This window comes from Dromaius novaehollandiae, chromosome 1 (genome assembly GCF_036370855.1).
Source record: "Dromaius novaehollandiae isolate bDroNov1 chromosome 1, bDroNov1.hap1, whole genome shotgun sequence".
NCBI lineage: Eukaryota > Metazoa > Chordata > Aves > Casuariiformes > Dromaiidae > Dromaius > Dromaius novaehollandiae.
Genome location: NC_088098.1, coordinates 95,341,886 through 95,358,835, shown reverse-complemented (window position 1 = coordinate 95,358,835; position 16,950 = coordinate 95,341,886). Strand labels below are relative to the sequence as shown.

At 37.4% G+C, this 16,950-nt stretch overlaps 2 protein-coding genes across 5 annotated transcripts in view; one reads left to right on the top strand and one right to left on the bottom strand.

Moving 5' to 3' along the window:
• Positions 1-16,950, top strand: part of CMSS1 (cms1 ribosomal small subunit homolog) — a 247,515-nt gene that overhangs the window by 7,575 nt on the left and 222,990 nt on the right. The window lies entirely within an intron of this gene.
• The window catches only part of FILIP1L (filamin A interacting protein 1 like), a 36,760-nt gene that overhangs the window by 5,569 nt on the left and 14,241 nt on the right, over positions 1-16,950 (bottom strand). For both annotated transcript variants that reach the window (XM_026112437.2, XM_064520967.1), the window contains exon 2: positions 11,595-14,349. In XM_026112437.2, coding sequence (XP_025968222.1) covers positions 11,595-14,234 — 2,640 coding nt within the window. In that variant the 5' untranslated portion in view covers positions 14,235-14,349. The remainder of the gene's footprint in view (positions 1-11,594; positions 14,350-16,950) is intronic.

Genomic DNA, 16,950 nt, shown 5'->3' with positions numbered 1-16,950 from the left:
ACTGTCTGGGAGGAGGGTTGGTACTGAAATGACGATGTTTGTAAATGGTTTAAAATTGAGGGTATTAGAAACAAGAGCTGACAGTAATTCCTGGTACCGAGTAACTGAATGATAAAAGTGTAGGTGAAGTTGTTAACAAATGCAAAAAGCATATGTGGGGAAAGCTAGCTCACGTGCAATAACAAGGTTTAACATATCTATTGCCAGTCAGGAAAGAGATCCTAGAGTCACTGTAAATGGTCCTCGGAGCTCAGCAATTGGCAGTTGTCAAAAAGGCAAGTAGCATGTTAGAAATTATTTGGAAAAGAATAGAAGAAAACAGAAAACATTATTTTTCAGTATGTAAATCTAAACCATGCCTACATCATGAATATTTTGCAGAGTTTTGTACAAACATATCAAAAAAGGTTATCATAGATCTAGTCAACAGAAAGGTGGCAAATATTACCAGAGTTATGGAATAGCTCCTGCATAAAGAATGACTACGTGTGCTAAAACTTTGCAGTTTGGAAAGAGATTGTAGAGAGAGAAAGCAGCAGAAGAAATCTAGCATTATTCCTGGTCTGTTGATGCTGAATTGGGAATGGTTATTCACTCCTCCTAACAACAAACTTGAGAGGATGTCCACTGAAGATATCAGAAGACAGGTTAAAGACAAAGAAAATGAAATATTTCCCTTATAAATGAATTATGAAACTCATCGGGACTGACAGTTGTTCAGGTGACAGGTATAATTTGGTTTGGAGAGAGCTTAGACTGATTCGTGGAGTCCATCAAAGACTGCTAAACAGAAGATGTGATGCAGGTTTTGGCTCAGGAGAGCTGTAAGGCTTAGATTGTTGGAAGCTGGATTTATTGCTCCATCCTGTGCTTACCATTTTTCATAAGCATTTATTGCTGGTCAATGCTAAAGATGGGATACATAGACCTTGGATCTGACTGTATATGACTGGTTTCATGTTTGGATTTCTGAAATGAATGTTTTATTTTTATAGCTTTTGTTTATGATTTGTTTTGAGAAATGAAGGAGTCTTGTTTTGAATGTGAGAAAAAGAATTGTGTTTTTCTTTGCTTTGTTTTCCTTGAAAACCTTTTACCTCTAGGTGGCAGGAAAGTTTTTTTTCCTCTTTCTTTCTTTCTTTCTTTCTTTCCTTCCTTCCTTCCTTCCTTCCTTCCTTCCTTCTTTCTTATTGCTAAGTATTTTATTTTAGACTGAATAATTGCAACCAAAACCAGACCGAAACTTGTAGCTAAATGCTGAATAAAAACTAAAATAAATTTACATGCTTTTTAAAGATAATCTTAAACTTTATCATGCAGCTTGTTAGTTTACAAGGGGGGGGGGGAAACCCAAAGCATTTTGCTTGAATTATCAAAAGCACTGTATTAATGAAGAAGGTAGTGACACTAGAGGGGATAATCTGTATAATCCGTATATGGCTTTCCTTGAGTACTGATTGTGAACAGCCTGCTTTCTAACTATGTGGCATATCATGGCAGATGAGGCACAGGATTGAGACTAAAACGTTTGAGTGGGCTATTCCCAGCTGTGCTACTATCTGCTGTGAATTTAGAGAAATCATGAAGTGTCTGCCTCAGTTTCCTAACTGTAAAGAGAAGAGAAATACATAAGCGTTTTTAACTATTCATCTCAATATGTTAACAAAAGATGGTTATGTAAAATCTTACATGCTAAAATGTGGTTGAATCTCTAATAAAAAAATTTCCCTTCAGAGACATGTTCTGGTTTAGAGATTCCATATGGTACAAAGTAGCTGAAGGATACTATCTGCAGTTGGTTGATCAACATTGTTAATACTTTGAGAAGATATATGTAGACCCAGATATTCACAAGTTGTGGGCATCTAGCTGATATGCATGCTCTAAGGTCCTATAAAATCAGTGGGAAGTTAGGTGTGAACATACTCCTTTGGTCTGACCCGTATTTTGCACCAACTTCCACTTCATTAAAAGCATCATTTGCAATATAATGTTTGGAGCAGCCAGAATCTGTTTCAACCAAAAATCTTTTGATGATTGAAAATTATATTGTTTTGCAGTTCTGAATGACAGTATTGAATACATGTAAATTATTATAACTTAGAGCAAATTTTGTCAAAGTTATCAGTTTTGCATGGAAGTCTCAGTACTATGTACAGTGTTTGTATTGCTGTCTTTTAAGTGTGTTATATTTGCTTATAGCCATAATAACTGGATTGATGCAACTCCTGGCATAGACTCAAACTTGAGGATAACCGCTGTGTGTTATAGGTCGTTTTCCTGTGCAAATGAACTATTCCAATGTTAAGTTGCTGTGCCAGGATAACCAAACCTGCACTTCAGTGATTGTACCAATTTAACTGTCCAGCTGTAACTTTTATTGTAAGTGAAGCCTTTAACACACTATCCATCTAGTTCTCTCCCTCCTCTTTCAGCACTTAAACATTGGTTTCTTTTTTACCATTCCAGGTATATAGCCTAGAGAGAAGAGTGAATAACTTGAATTTAATCAAAACAAGTTAGCATTTAAATTTTTAAGTTCTAGTGAATTACACATGCAGACTGATGAAGGACTAAGAGCTTCATTTCCTTTTTAATACTTGCTACTTGACAAAATGTAAATCTCAGATATGAGTTGTAATGTCATGTATGGGTCAATTGATTAGGTCAATGCCTAAGCTGCTGTAAGATTGTACCTGTAAAAAGGGGATGGCATAATATGAGAATTGTTTGAAAATCACTTGGAATTAACTTGATACAAAGTTCTGCACTGCTTCTGTTGAAAAATCTGAAAAATCTGCAGAATCCTCTTAGTTCCTTCCCTACTATTTGGTGTAGACACATGCATGCAGGTACATTGGATACAGCAAACTTTTGTGTTGGGATGTCCATTTTCTTTTCTGGGGAAGACCTAAGTAATTACAAAACTGTGTATTAGTTATTGGTGTGGGGGGGTTCTGTTTGATATTAGCTCTTGTATCTGTGTGTGGAAAGTTTGTATGCGTACCAAGAATACTTTCTCTTCAAATGTATGCACCCTTTCTGCCCATTCATTTCCTCCTTTAAAATGAACAGTTTTCACAGCTTCCCTGTTTCTTTTTTGACACTCACTTTTCTTCTGAATTTGCCAGTTGTGGTCATTGTTATTGTTTAGTTATAGCTCCTTGAATTTCCTTCTGTTAACTAGTTCTTATATTTGTTATCTTTCCAAGTAGTAGAAGAGGAAATAAGATACCTTTATCCTTCCAAAACCAAGCTGAGCCTCATTTTGTGCTCTGGAGAGCCCTCGTCAGTTCCCATCAGTGCTCTCAAAACACCCCAAGAAACCAAATATTTCCCAGGAGCTATCTGTGTGGGATTTGAGCTGTTGCATGGCTTTCCATAATTTAATGTATCTAAACACAACTGAGTAATAAATAATTATGGGAATAATTACAATAAAAGTAAAACAAAAGACATCTTAAACTAGCCAGATTTTGGAATGACCAGGTTATGTAATATGTCTGTCTGTAAGCAGAAAAGCATCGTATTAAATAGTTTTAGATGTTGGATTCAGAAAATACCAATATTTTTGTCAGTAGCATTTAGAACTGTAGAAATAAGTAGTTAAAGCTCGTTATCAAAGCAAGTAATGAGAATCCAAGAAAACCACAGTTTCATAAAGATCTTTTAACTTCTTCAGTTTTAAATTGACTTCTGAAACAGATGTCAATCACCCAAAATAGGCATTGGCAGGAGAAAGAGTGTTATACTGAGAATTGGTATGCAGTGGCTGTTATTTCTTCGTGAATGACAGCAAGTACTTCAGGAACTGGGACAAATACTCCACGACTGACAATTGTGGGATTTTCATATGCAACTGTGTAAATGCCCTTTCCTAATTTGAGGAAGTCAGCTGTGAATGTATGCTCTGAAATAAGAGAATTTATATTCCATACACATGCTTGTTCTTTCCCAAGGGCACAAAGGTAGCTTGTGTTAATTCGTATGGGCCATCAGATATTTTAGCACAATATAATACCTTCTTTCTGGGGGGTCAGCTTAGGCAAGTGTGTGAGTATGTATGTATGGGAGGAATGTGTCCGTTTCTATCATGTTCAAGAAGCTCATCTACCTTTGGTCCTAATCTGATTTTTTTCTGGAGTTATGATGTATTGTTTGCTTCCTGATGGAACTGTATTCCTATAAGCAGAGAGGAGCATGTAGCACTTCTGCTGTAGGTTTTCTTATCCATCTTTCTACAGTCATCACAGAACTTGATCTCGGAGAAATAACTTTAGATCAGGTTCTTTTTCAGTATTTAAATTTTTGATTTAAGAAATTTGAACAGTTTTAGTGAAAGTGGCCAGGGGACAGTGCCGTATATCCTTTATGCAAAAATTTAGAGGTCCGTATGCAAACAAGCGTGCCTCTTGCCAAACTTCAGCTTGCTCTTAGATGACTGAATGCAGTCAGAATGTGAGCCAGGTGTGCAAGTGGGGGTGAACTAAGATTAGCGCCAAAGCTAAACATACCCTTTAGTCTCCGAAAAAGGCAGCTTTGGCTGAAATTTTCACTTGGGCCTCCTCAACTGCCCAGGGCATCTGGATATTTCTTTTTCTTTCACTCAGTTCTGGCATCTAGCCTCTAGAAATCCAGAAGGAAAGTTCTCGGTGCTTTGTGTTTCCTTTTGTGCAGCTGTTTTGGGATGTGGGGATGTATAAGCAGGAGCTTTATATATAATGTGTACAAGGTAATCCTTATATTTAACATTGGTAAGACCTTAGCTAGAATATTGTCTGGTTTGGGGCACTGCACTTTTAAGAAATGTATAAACAGCTTGGAAGAGTAAAAATGCTTAACAATCTGTACAGTTGCAGTACCTGAAGAGCTATTAGGTGGGAGAGGAATAGGATTTTTTAATCTGGAGAAGAAAAACTGGAGAAAAGACTTGATAATTGTTTTCTGATATGTGAAAGGCTGCTTCAGAGAAAATGATTCTCAAAGTCCAGTGGAAGGACAGAAAAAGAAATAGTGGATTTCAATTTCAGCAAAGGAAGTTTTGGTTAGAAATTGTGAAGATTTTAAATGGCAAAGGTATTTCAGCCCTGGTATAGATTCCTGGGTTAACTGTGATGTCTTTATCATTGCTGGTTTTTTACAACAGGATGAGCCAGGCATTTTTCTGGAAGGGCTTAGGTCAAGTTGTAGTGAAAGAATAGAATGAGAAATGTCCTGAGGTCCCTTCTGAGCTTCTGTGTTTTCTACTGTTTTGCTGACATTGGGCCTGCAATGGAATTCTTGATTTCAAGAATACAAACTGCTTGGCAGGAAAACCTATATTATAATTAGAAATAACTTCTTTATATGTGACATGATTTGTGCTCCTATACTCAAATGTGCGACAGTCTCCTCATTTTCTGAACATCGAGTTTAAATCTGCTTCCTGATGATGGGGAAAACAGCACAGTTGGATGTAGAAAACAAATTCCTAATTACTAAAATTTTATCATGTGCCTTGCTTTTCTTGGGACATGTCTTCACTGGGAAATGTGATCCTCTTTAAACATAAGATAGTTTAAAGACTCAACTTTAATAATTAATTGAGAAGATGCAAGAATAGTTAAGGTTATGTCACTTGTCAATTCCCCTAGGACAAGGATTTAACTGAGGCTAATTAATGAATATCACAATACAGTTTGCTCTTCTTTGAGATGAACAATTGCTTGTGGTTAGTTCTGTGTCCCATTGCCCCTTGAAACAAAAAGAAATCTTAGTCACCTTGTTAGAGCATTTACAGTCTCTGAGAAGAATTTATTATTTTAAAAGAATATTTAACGCTCTAATATTGATTCTGTCCAGGAGAGGGCAGTGCTGGTACTTAAATGTTATTGCTGATACTTAAATTTTAGTGTATTTATATAATATGTTATTTTACAAATACGTATGGGATCATCAATTCACTTCATTTAAATCTATATTGCTGTTCCTTCAGTAATATTCTTGGCAGAGGATTTCCCTCTGTACAGACTGTGGGCAATCAAGGATATCTACATGTATTTCTACAGTGCAGAAAAGATGCAGAATTGTTGGCGTACCTACTGACAACTTTCGAAATGAAAATGTTTGCGTTATCAAAATTATCTGCTCTAAATCTTCGAATATATTTTTCCCGTATTATTTAATATATATGTTGAAGATGCATACAGAAGTTAACCAGGTTGGGCCCAAGGATTTTCTGCATTTAAAGGTGTGTTAATCAGAATCATGCGTGCATATGTGCGTGTGTATATATACATAAAAAAATGTGTGTGTATATGCGTACACACACATACCCATATATGTATATGTCTGATGAATGGTTGTTGTGTATCTGGAGTGCTTTATGATGTATGTGCATCCTAGATTGTATCTTTTGGATACACAAAAGTGGTGGTATCTAGGGTCATCATTTAAGACCAAGGCTTTTGGCAGTGATTCCAATTTAAAGAATGCTCATCCCCTGCTGCTTGCCCCTTCAGGGGCTGTTTGTAGAGCTGTGCTGTGAAATGGATCAAAATATCGAACCTGATTTTTATTGATAAAAATTGAGTTTTTTTTTTTTTCCTGTTGTAATCTTGGTTAGTTTCTTGACCTGGTTCACAGTGCTGCCTCCTGAACAGTAATGGTAGTGTAACTGAAATGGCAGCATTTTGTGGTATGGGAGAGAAGAGGGAGAAGGAGAGGGAGAGCGAGCTTCTGTTGCCCATCCTTATATGAAGACCCAGTGATGTCAAGCCACTGCCTGGGTTGTTGAGAGTCACTGAAAAAAGAGGCCTGTCCTCCTGTAGTCAATCTGCTTCCCAAAAGTTTTTTGTTCAGTGGTCTGGGAGAATCAAGCTCAGCTGGTAACTCTGATGTTTGAGACTTTGAGTGCCCATAGAACACTGTAATAGTGGGTGATGTGCTAGCAGAGAGAATTCTATAACATTCTGTGGCCACTGACTACAGGTTTGTGAAAACACTTCAGGCTTCTTAAATTTTCAGGGTCTTCCTTTTTCTTGAGCAGCTTCCCACTTGTGGTGCTTGGTGTTATTTTGAATGTTATTTAAAATGCGTACACCCACTCGTGCTGTGCTTGCACCATAAGATCTTTTTCTCTTCCGTTTCTTGGTAACATAATGTTTTGGTAGTCTTTGCTTAAGCCTGGAGATTAGGCAGTTGTCAGTTTTTGTTTTGCCTGTCTCAATAGCTGTTTCCTAGGGACAAAGTCATCATGCAGATGGCTACTCCATTACCATCACCTAAACCTGCAGCATTCATTCAATCTTAATTCGAAAGTAGTGCTGTACAATTCTGTTTCTGATTACTTTTTCCCCAGTGTGGGGAGCATGCCTTTTCAAGCCTTGCATGAGATGCTTACATAAAGAGATCTCTCTCTCTCTCTCTCTCTCTCTCTCTCTCTCTCTCTCTCTCTTTTTTTTTTTTTTTTTCCCTCCCCTTCCTCACAGCCTTACTTTCTGCCCCCAGACTGTAATATCTGCTATGCTTTGGATCAGGAGGATTAGCTGGCTGCTCCTGTAATTTTCGTCAATTCTACTCTTTAATTAGCTACTTGAGGGAGGCTTTTTAATAAATACCACCTCTCAGTTGATGGATGGGCACTCTGCTCTCAGAATACTGTTAATTACTCTTATTCCCTTCTCTTTTCCTCTCCTCCTTTTCTCTCACTTTCCTCATTCATCTTCCCTGTAAGGACAAAAATTCTAAATATTTCTTTTGCAGGACTGCATAGAGCACTGTCGTGCAATTATGCCATCTGTTCAGCTTCCTAATTCAACAGGACAAGGTTTTCAAGACAGAATATCTAAATGGTCACAGAGAGTGACTGAAATGCTGAGCACCGAGCTGTTCATGCTGCACTTGCTTGTGTTCCTTTCCTCACTTACTGAAATACAAGCGAAAAGGTACAGGAAAGTGGGCTGATAAATTCTGCCATTTGTTTATCAGTTTAATTCTCCCTTTCTTTTTCTGAAGACTAAACTCTGCATCCAGGGGAGAGGGTAGATTTATAGACTTGAGAGGAGAGATTTACTCACAGTTTTGGAAAAGGGAAGGGTTGATGTTAGGATCTGCTGAAAACTGCTCTTCTGTTCTGTTCCACAGTTCAGCCCCTCTGATATAACCTGCTAAGTATTTTCTGTGACTCTATTTGCCATTAATATTCATTTGAATCATTACTCTAAGTACCTGTCAGATCTTAGGCAAATATTGAAAACAAAAGTGTCTCTGCCTCCAAATTTAAAATAGCAATACTTACCACTTACAAGATGCTTGGAAATCCCAGAAAAACTGCCTTACTTGGTTGAATTTTAATATGATTATGTTTGATGTTTTTGTTCAGAGTGCTTAAATCACTTCAGAGACAGCTAATCTTCTCCTTGTTCAGTTGTTTTCTCTTTGCCTGCCAAGGACGTAGGTAAATATTCCCACTCAGTCGAACAGAAAGAGTCAGGAATACCGAGTGGTGAACTGAAAAACTTGAGGTCAGTTTGTAAATTGGTCATTTCAGTCCATAAGGTATGCTTCCCATGTTTTGTTTATTTTGTGATAAAATACCAGCTAGCTTATTTCAGCTGTCGATAACTATATCTAGGCATTTATTTTCTCTGTTCTATGTTGTGAAACAGATTTTAGGAATTTGAAAAGCAGGAACAGTTTTCAATCAAAATAATTGTTTGATTTTTCATCTGGTGAAGTCAATGACAAAAATCAGTCCATTCTGAAGTCTACAAATAAGATTTATATAGTGATTGTTTCATCAGCAGGGGAATATGAGTATGCCTTAATCAAGGTGTGTTTTTAGGAAATGTAGTAAGTTCATTTACAGGCAATGGTGCTGCTGCTTTTTGGGAAGTAATGGTAATGTGTGGCTGCTTCTTTTGTCTTTCGTTAATTGGGCCGTTTACTGGTAAACCATAACCAGCATAAGCATTATGACAGGAACAAGAGTTAAGTACTGTCCTGTTTAATAATTAAACTTTTAAGTGGCATGAACTCCGGCCTAGGTTTTGTATTAAAAACTTAACTCTAAACTCTGAATGTCCTTATTCATAATAGCTTGGGAGCTATCCAAAGGACTAAGTATGCTTATTATGACTCCTGATTTCTGCTTATCTTTTACAAGACATTGTACTAGATGGCCAGGTGGTTAATGATCAACACATTTATGTACTTTTGGAACATAGATATGAAATGAAATTTCTTTTTCAATGTATTTTTTAAGTGAAGTTGACTAGGATATTAGTGTTTCTGAAGGACAGTTGTTCATCATTTAATTTTTAGAGAATCTGGCATTAGTTAATACACTGTCAAGTGTGTACTGCAAACGCTATTATTCAGTACCTGCTTGTAATGTGTTCCTGCGCAGAGGCCCTGAGTATGGAGCATCAGAACATGCCGTAACTGAAATTCTGGAAGTGCAGAGACAATGTTTTGAATGGATCCCTTTTTAATTTTGGATGAGCCCTGCGATTAAGAGCCTGTAACCTTAATGTAATAAAATGCCTTGTTTCTATAGTTAGTATTATAGTAAAGTTATTACTTGATCAATAACTTGCTGCAATTGGTGGGAGCCAAAGTTTGCTTTGCAGGATTACATCATGTTCTTGTTCTGACCAGGTTTAATTTGTTCTGCTTGTTGTCAGGACTCACCTTTGCAATCAGTGGTGCTACACTGAGACAAAGCAAGTGGCAAGGTCCTCATATTTAGCCCATTAACTTCGGGAGACACTGTATCAGATTATGCATGACATTAAGTTGGGCTCATGCAGTGCAGTGCGCTCTGTCTTTTAAATATTGCTACCACTCAGCTGTAATACATTTCTTATATCCAAATCTATAGCCAAAGCTGTCACATGTCTATAACTTCATAATTTTTCTTCCCATTTTTGATTTTTCTGACAGACAGTATGTATGGGTGGTGCGTTTTGCTTTTCAGTAGAAACTGCTCCTTCTAAAATGAGCTTTTACCTGCTGTTGTAATCATTTACATTCCAATACAGCCAAAGGGCTTAAATTATAAAAGTCCCTTTGTTATGTTAAAGCATATGCTGAAGTCCTTTGCTGAATCAGGTGCTGAATTATACTGCAGAAATGATTTTTTTTTTGCTCTAGATTATGTAAGTAGATTTTGCTGTAGATAACGTAAGCAGAATAAAGATATGGTTTTACTGAGTAATGACTTTCTGCTTATGTGCAAACTTCCGTGTTAATAATGAAGTTTAATTTTTTTAATTTTTTTTTTCTTCCCCTACAAGCATAAGATACATAGGCATTTAACTTTTTGGAATAAGAAGCTGCCATTCCAATCTGCATTTTTGCAAAACAGCTTTTGGAATAAAAGACATGTTTGAAAGTGCATTTCACATCTTTGGCCTGATTCGTATAATGCATTCAAAATGAAGTTGGTCCACTACTAGCAATGTTTACTGGGAGGTTAGGATTGACACCTATAAACTGGCAGAGTTGTTTACATGTTTGCCCTTTTTTTAGGCACTAATACTGTATCCATCACTGAGATACCTTAGCCTGTTTTGTCTGTACTGTATGGTACTGCTATTTACCCTACTCCTAGAGGCCTATGCCTGATTGGGGAGCCGGTCTATTTCTGCTTACTCTTCCGGCAAACTTGCCCTGCCTATTATATGAAAAATGTAGAGGTGTACCACAGCTTGCTAGCCTCTTTCTTCTTCTGTATACCTGTCCGATGATGATGATATGTGCGAATTCACTCTTCTGAGTTATCCTTTAGGAATGTAAGTGCTGCTGTTAGTAGTTTTACAATGTACCTCAACAGTAGCAGTTTCTGTGCTGTATTGGAAGAAAACACTTGCCTAATGGGGAGATAATCATTTTGTGATGTAGGCTCCTGAATTCAATTCAGTTACAGGAAAATCATAGAGGAATGTATAAAAAGAGTTTTAACTGAGCAAAGAGTTTGATTATAAACTGAAAAAAGAGGGGGAGGAGGGCGAGTGGTTATGCTGTAGAACATATCATTTATGCATCATAAATTTTAAATATGATACTATACATGTAATTCTGAGTGTGTGTTGTAAAAATCTGAAATGTGAGGGCTAGGAGGAGTTGAGAAATAGCAGGGAAGATCTTATCTGAAATTAGCAGGCAATATTATGGCTTAATTCAAATTCTATCATACATGCAAAAACAAAACAAAACACACAAAAGAATAAAAATGTTCTGCAAGCAATGAGAAAAATAATCAATTATTTACTGTTTGTGTAATGTTAAAATATTTTACCAAGGCAAGTTGCAGTCAAAAGTAATGTGAGTTATTTTAAAAATGGAAATACATAAAGATGCATTTATACAAGTGCAAGACTAAGTATTTTACATAACTGTATTTCAATGAGAAAATATACAGTAAGTGCACACTTGATAACACTAAGCAGGCAAAACTTAACGTTAGTTCCATATACTGTTGTATAGTTCATGCACAGATCTCTCCCAAAGCAAAGGAGTTGTTCCAAATAATTCTTGCTGGAATGAAAAACAGGATGGGTTGCTGGTAAGGGTGTCAGCATGGATGGGGGTCAGTTATAGACATTACTTACTGTAATTTGTGATTGCCGTGGGAGAGGAGTGGCTGTTGGTGTGATAGTAATGCTGCTGGTGATTTTATTGGTGGGCTTACTGGGTATTCCATTAGTTAGTGCTGGAGTTCTATTATCTTGCACTGGAGTACAAGGGCTGATGGGCTTGGAATTAGCAAGAGCTTGGACATAAGGACTTCCTAAATGGATGTGGATTTTATTATCCTCAGTAGTTATTACACTGGATCCCGTACTGTTAGATCTCTGAAACTGCCATGATGACTGCCTGTCCGGGGATACTCTAAAAACAGCGTGCTTGGCTCCGATTTCCAAAGGCTCTGAGGAGAGTATTTGTTCCTGAGAACTTGAGCCTGGTAGAGCCAAGGGGGACATTGTTCTTTCAGGAGTTAGAGAACCACATGATTCAGGAGTTTGAGATCTTGCAAAAGCAGCCATACTAATAGGAGAAATGGCTTGCTCTGGGCTCATGTAACCTTCTGCTGCTTTTGATTTTACAGGTGTTAACGAGGCATTTTGAATAATGGTTATTCTTTGCTTAGGAGTGCCACAGTTGGGTATAACTGCTGTACTTGTGTAGGAGTGAGGGCTTTCAGCTGTAGGACTCGTTATTTCAAGTGTTGCTGTGTTCTGTCCATGGTCTGGAGTTACCTTTATGTGAAGAGGTTGGCCAGGTGTATGGCTTAGCACTAGGTCTCCAGTCTGTGCACAATTTCCATTTTGCTTTGTATGAATCTTTCCATTTGGAGGATGGTTTTCTCTGGACTTCATCCATGGGATCCATAATTTTTTGTTCACAGCATTTGCAACAGATGAGCTACTTTTGAAAGACATTGTTTGTTCCTCTTCATTGTTGTCTTTGTCCTCATTATCACTGTCTTCGTACAGCTGCCCATTTATGACTGCTCGTTCTAAAGGCATCAGAGTTTTGTAGTCGGGTGGCTCGTTGTCTGCTGGATCTGTCTGGACTTCTTTAGAAAATACCTGCAAGTCAGAAATTCTCCTTCCATTAAGATTGGGTCTGAGGCTCTTACTGAAGCGTCTGTACCTCTCTAATTCCTTTGTGAGGCTTTCCATTTCTCTTGCTAACTCCCTGTTCTTGTTTTCTTGCTGGATGAGTTTCCTCTGTAGAACTGTATGATCACCTCGGACGTGACAGATTAGGTCTTCTGTTGCCATGTATTCATGAATTTTCTCTTTCAGTGTATCTACTTCTCTGGAAAGGTGACTTGATTTAGCTTCTTCTTCTTTAAGTTTCTTAAAAAGCCGCTGCTCTTGCTTGGACTCTGCCTTTTCTGTTAATTTATACCTAGCCAATTCCATTTTCACAACCTCTAGTTCCTCTGATAGAAGCTTGGCTCTGTCCCGTTCATTGACATATCTTCGTTCTAGAGACTCAAATTCATCTTCAGTTTTCATGAGATCATCCTCTATGGCCTTCATTTCTTTCAACTTCTGTTTAAGCCTCTCAACCTCTTGGGAAAGCTCTTTGATTTTGTTGTTCTCATGCTGCAGGGAGGTGCTAGATTTAGTAGTTTCCTTAAGCTTATTTTTAAGAAACTCTTTTTCAACAGCTTCCAGTGACTGAAGCCTTTTTTTTAGAATATTCATTTTGGAAACAAGATCACTTCCTTTCTCCTCTTCTGCTTTGAGTTTGTTTTTCAGTTCATCTCTTTCCTTTGTAACACTGGACACTTTTTCCTCTGCATCAGATTTTGATTTCAGTGCCTTCTTACTTTCCTCAATTAGTTTTTCTGTAACGGACATCACTTTATTTTGTTCTACCTGAAGTTGAGAAGTTGCAGCTTGCAGCTTTTCTTCTGTTTGCTTTATTTTTTCACCCATAGTTTTTCTTTCATCCACAAGCATCACTGTTAGAGTTTTCAGCTTTGTTAAATCTTCTTTAAGTGTAAACTCAGTTTTTTCTAACTTACTTTCAATTGCTTCAAGCTCTCCAACTCTAGCTTTTAAGCCATCCAGCTCATGGGACAACTGCTTTGTTAACATTTTTTCTCTTTCGAGGTTGCATTTCAGGGAGTAACATTCTTGTTTGCTCTTGTTAAAAGCATCTTCTAATTTTTCCAGCTCCATAATTCTTTTGTTGAGTTTGTCAACTTCCCCTTTAAGATTCTTGCTCTGTGATGCTTCTTTTTCTAATTTTTTATTAAGCTCTCTGCACTGATCTTCCACTTTTATGAGCTCTTCGTCTTTTCCTTCCATTTCCAGCAGTCGTTTCCGTAATTCTTCTACTTCAGACATAAGTGTGGAATTTCCACACTCTCCCTTATTTATCTTATCCCTTAGTTCTTGCAGTTCTTCTTCTGCTTTTCGTAAAGACTTATTGGTCTCCTCCAACTCATCAATTTGTCGGCTGAGTGCCGTTAATTTTAACCGGAGCTGACGATTCTGACTGTCTTCATTGGTTAGTTTGGCCATCATTGCTTCTTGATCTTGGGAAATCTTATTGCTTTGGGCTTGCAGTTCGGCCTCCAGCCTGCTGGCTCTCTGCTCCTTTTCTTGAGCTTTTGCTTCAGCAGAAGCGAGTTTCTCATGTGCTTGTTCTGCAGAAGTGGTTAATTCTTGAATTTTTTGACTCTGTTGATTCAGCTGCTCAGTGAGTCTTTGCTGTTCATCCACCACCATTAAAGCAAAGGATTTCAGTTTAGTCAGTTCTTCTTTCAGTTTAGCTATTTTCTTGTTGCTTTCCTTCTCTTTTTTTGCCTGGTACACTGTTTCTTGTTCAAGAAGCTTTTTCAATCTGAGGGGGAAAAATAATATTGTATTGTGTAGCCGCATTTTAGTGAACTTTTAAAAATGCACTTTAAATATTATGACATCTCTGCTAGATGTGCATGAACAATCACTTGTTCTTGTAACTATAAGCAGGCATGTCCTTGTAGCATCAGACCTTATCTTTCCATTTAAAAGTTCTCTTGTAATGGACAGTTTGAGATGGTCATTTAGACTCAAAACCTCCAGTAATTATGCATGTTTAACTTGCAGCTCTGACAGTTGTAAGTGCAACAAAACCTTCTGATATCCTGCACTCAACAGTGATCTTGGCTCTCTATTAAGACCAGCGGTGGACATGCAGGTTTTCTTAGCAATGTGGTTATCATGGTGGTTGAGAAATAGGTACAATTAAATCAGTGCAGCCCTCAACGACAGGTATAGTTTACAGCATTATAAACCTCCTACTATCTTTGTTACTTTTAAACCACCCCAATGTTTTATGATTAAACCTAATAGATGTTAAAGTATATGAAGAAAATGTGCCCGCACTTAGGCAGATTAGTTGAAAGTAATGTCAATTTCTAAACAGTGCATCAGAACAAAACCAAATGCTGCGAGTCAGTCCTCAGTGAAAATGCAGGCCGTGTCACCTTGTATCACAAAAAAACCCTGCTATCAGCAGATAAAACAGAAATGGAATTGTGCTTTTTGAGCTTAAGAGAACCCAAACTTCTCGCTTGTCTGTGAAGCTCAGATTTGGTCTTACATCCAAAACTTGAAAATGTACTTGAGTATAGCCCTGCTTTATATGACTTTTGAAGTTTTAGTGTTTTCCTAAAATTAGTTTTTCCAGTTTATTACTTGGTCTTTATGGAGATGCAACATATTTAATTCGCTAGAGACCTGAGGTAAGGTTGTGCATTTTTTCATGTAAGATCCTAAGAAACCTCCAAATATCTCAAATAATTAGGTTCTTTGTATGGTGGAAATGAGGTATCGTAAGGTTTGGCCAGCACATCTGCCTCCATTTAATTAGATTTTTTCCACATTAAAGTGCAAAAAGTCTAGTTTGAAATAATAGAAAAGTATTAGAATCTATATGTTTCAGTGTTGTGCATATGTGTGATACGTATCTAGTTGTGTGGATTAGGGGAAAAAAGGAAATGCCTATCAGGACTGCATCTACACAAAGTGACTGTTAAGGCACATATTAGCTGAGGCCCCTCTGGCCCATCCTTTCCCTTCCTCCTCCCCTCAATTATGATGATGATCCTCTAGAAATTGCTGCAGAAACATAAGATGCCTGTTCCACTTTTGTCTTTGATCAGGGTCGTGATGCCCTTGTCCAAGTGGTAAATCTTTACAGCCTCCCACTGACAAGCTCTTGTTGCAGCCTTCCTTTTAGTTCAGGAAGAACTTAGATAATGGCCTCCTTTGCACAGTTGTTTATTAGCTGTTGACTGACTGGAGGCATATATTCTTGGGGATTTAATGGGCTGCCTCAGCAACATCCACTTCAGCAGCATTGTAGTTTTCCTGCATTGTGAGAGGAAGCTCCTGCCACACTACAACTGTCCATCAGACCTGTCTGCTTTAACGCTGATACTGGGTAGAAGTTTATGATCGTGAAATTTCTTATGACACCTTCACCATCCCCAGACTGCTTTAGTGCAGGAGTCATGCTATACTGGATGTAACAAAATGCTTTATATGGAAAAAATGGTGGCATGAGAAGTAATAATAAACTGAGTTGGTTTGAAGGACTGTATGCAGCCCAAAATTCTTTAAAACAGTCAATTAATATAACGGGGAAAATAAACATGAAAAAGTGTAAATGGAGAGGGAGAAGTCTGTGAAACGAGCTTGAAGAAATGTTACTCTTTGACAGAATAGATAAGGAAGGAAAAGACTGCATAATCTTCAAAGCCAGCTTTTTACTGTGTTGTCGGTATATAGATTTTTGTTGTCTTTTTAATGTTAGTTTCACTTTGAGTTCTTCTTAGTGTAAAAATCTCTCTTCCCTCCCCACCCTTGTATCTGAATGCTTTAAGAGTGAAGCTCAATTGATGGTTTACTGTTGCCATAGATATAAAACCATAACAGATGCATAACTAATAATTTCATTTGGAATGAACTCAGTTTTTGCGTGTGCCTAAAGTTAGGCATCTTATAATAATGCTGTTAAAATAGACTCAGATTTATTAGCATTTATTTTACTTTAGCTTGCTTCACTGTAATTTATTTTTGTAAGGCACTTTTAGCTGAGGTAACTAATACCTAAAGTAATTGGTATTTTACTCAACATCATATTGACTAGTTGATTTCTCTTTGGCCAAGTGAAACTATAATGCTCCAACTTCAGTTGTCCCTTTAAATACTTTAGAAAGAAAGCTTTTTGGGCAAATAATAACCAATGATTCTAATTTTCACAAGGATTTTGTGTAATGTTTTATGATGCAAATAAGATAATGGATTTTAAAAAATCATTTGATTACTGTTGGAGTGAACAATCCTGGAAGTTCTTCCAGTGAGCATCCTGTGTATGTACAGTTTGTATTTTCTTTCTTCCTTCTTTCTTTCTTTCTTCCTTCCTTCTTTCTTTCTTTTTTTTCCCTCTCTATGGCTT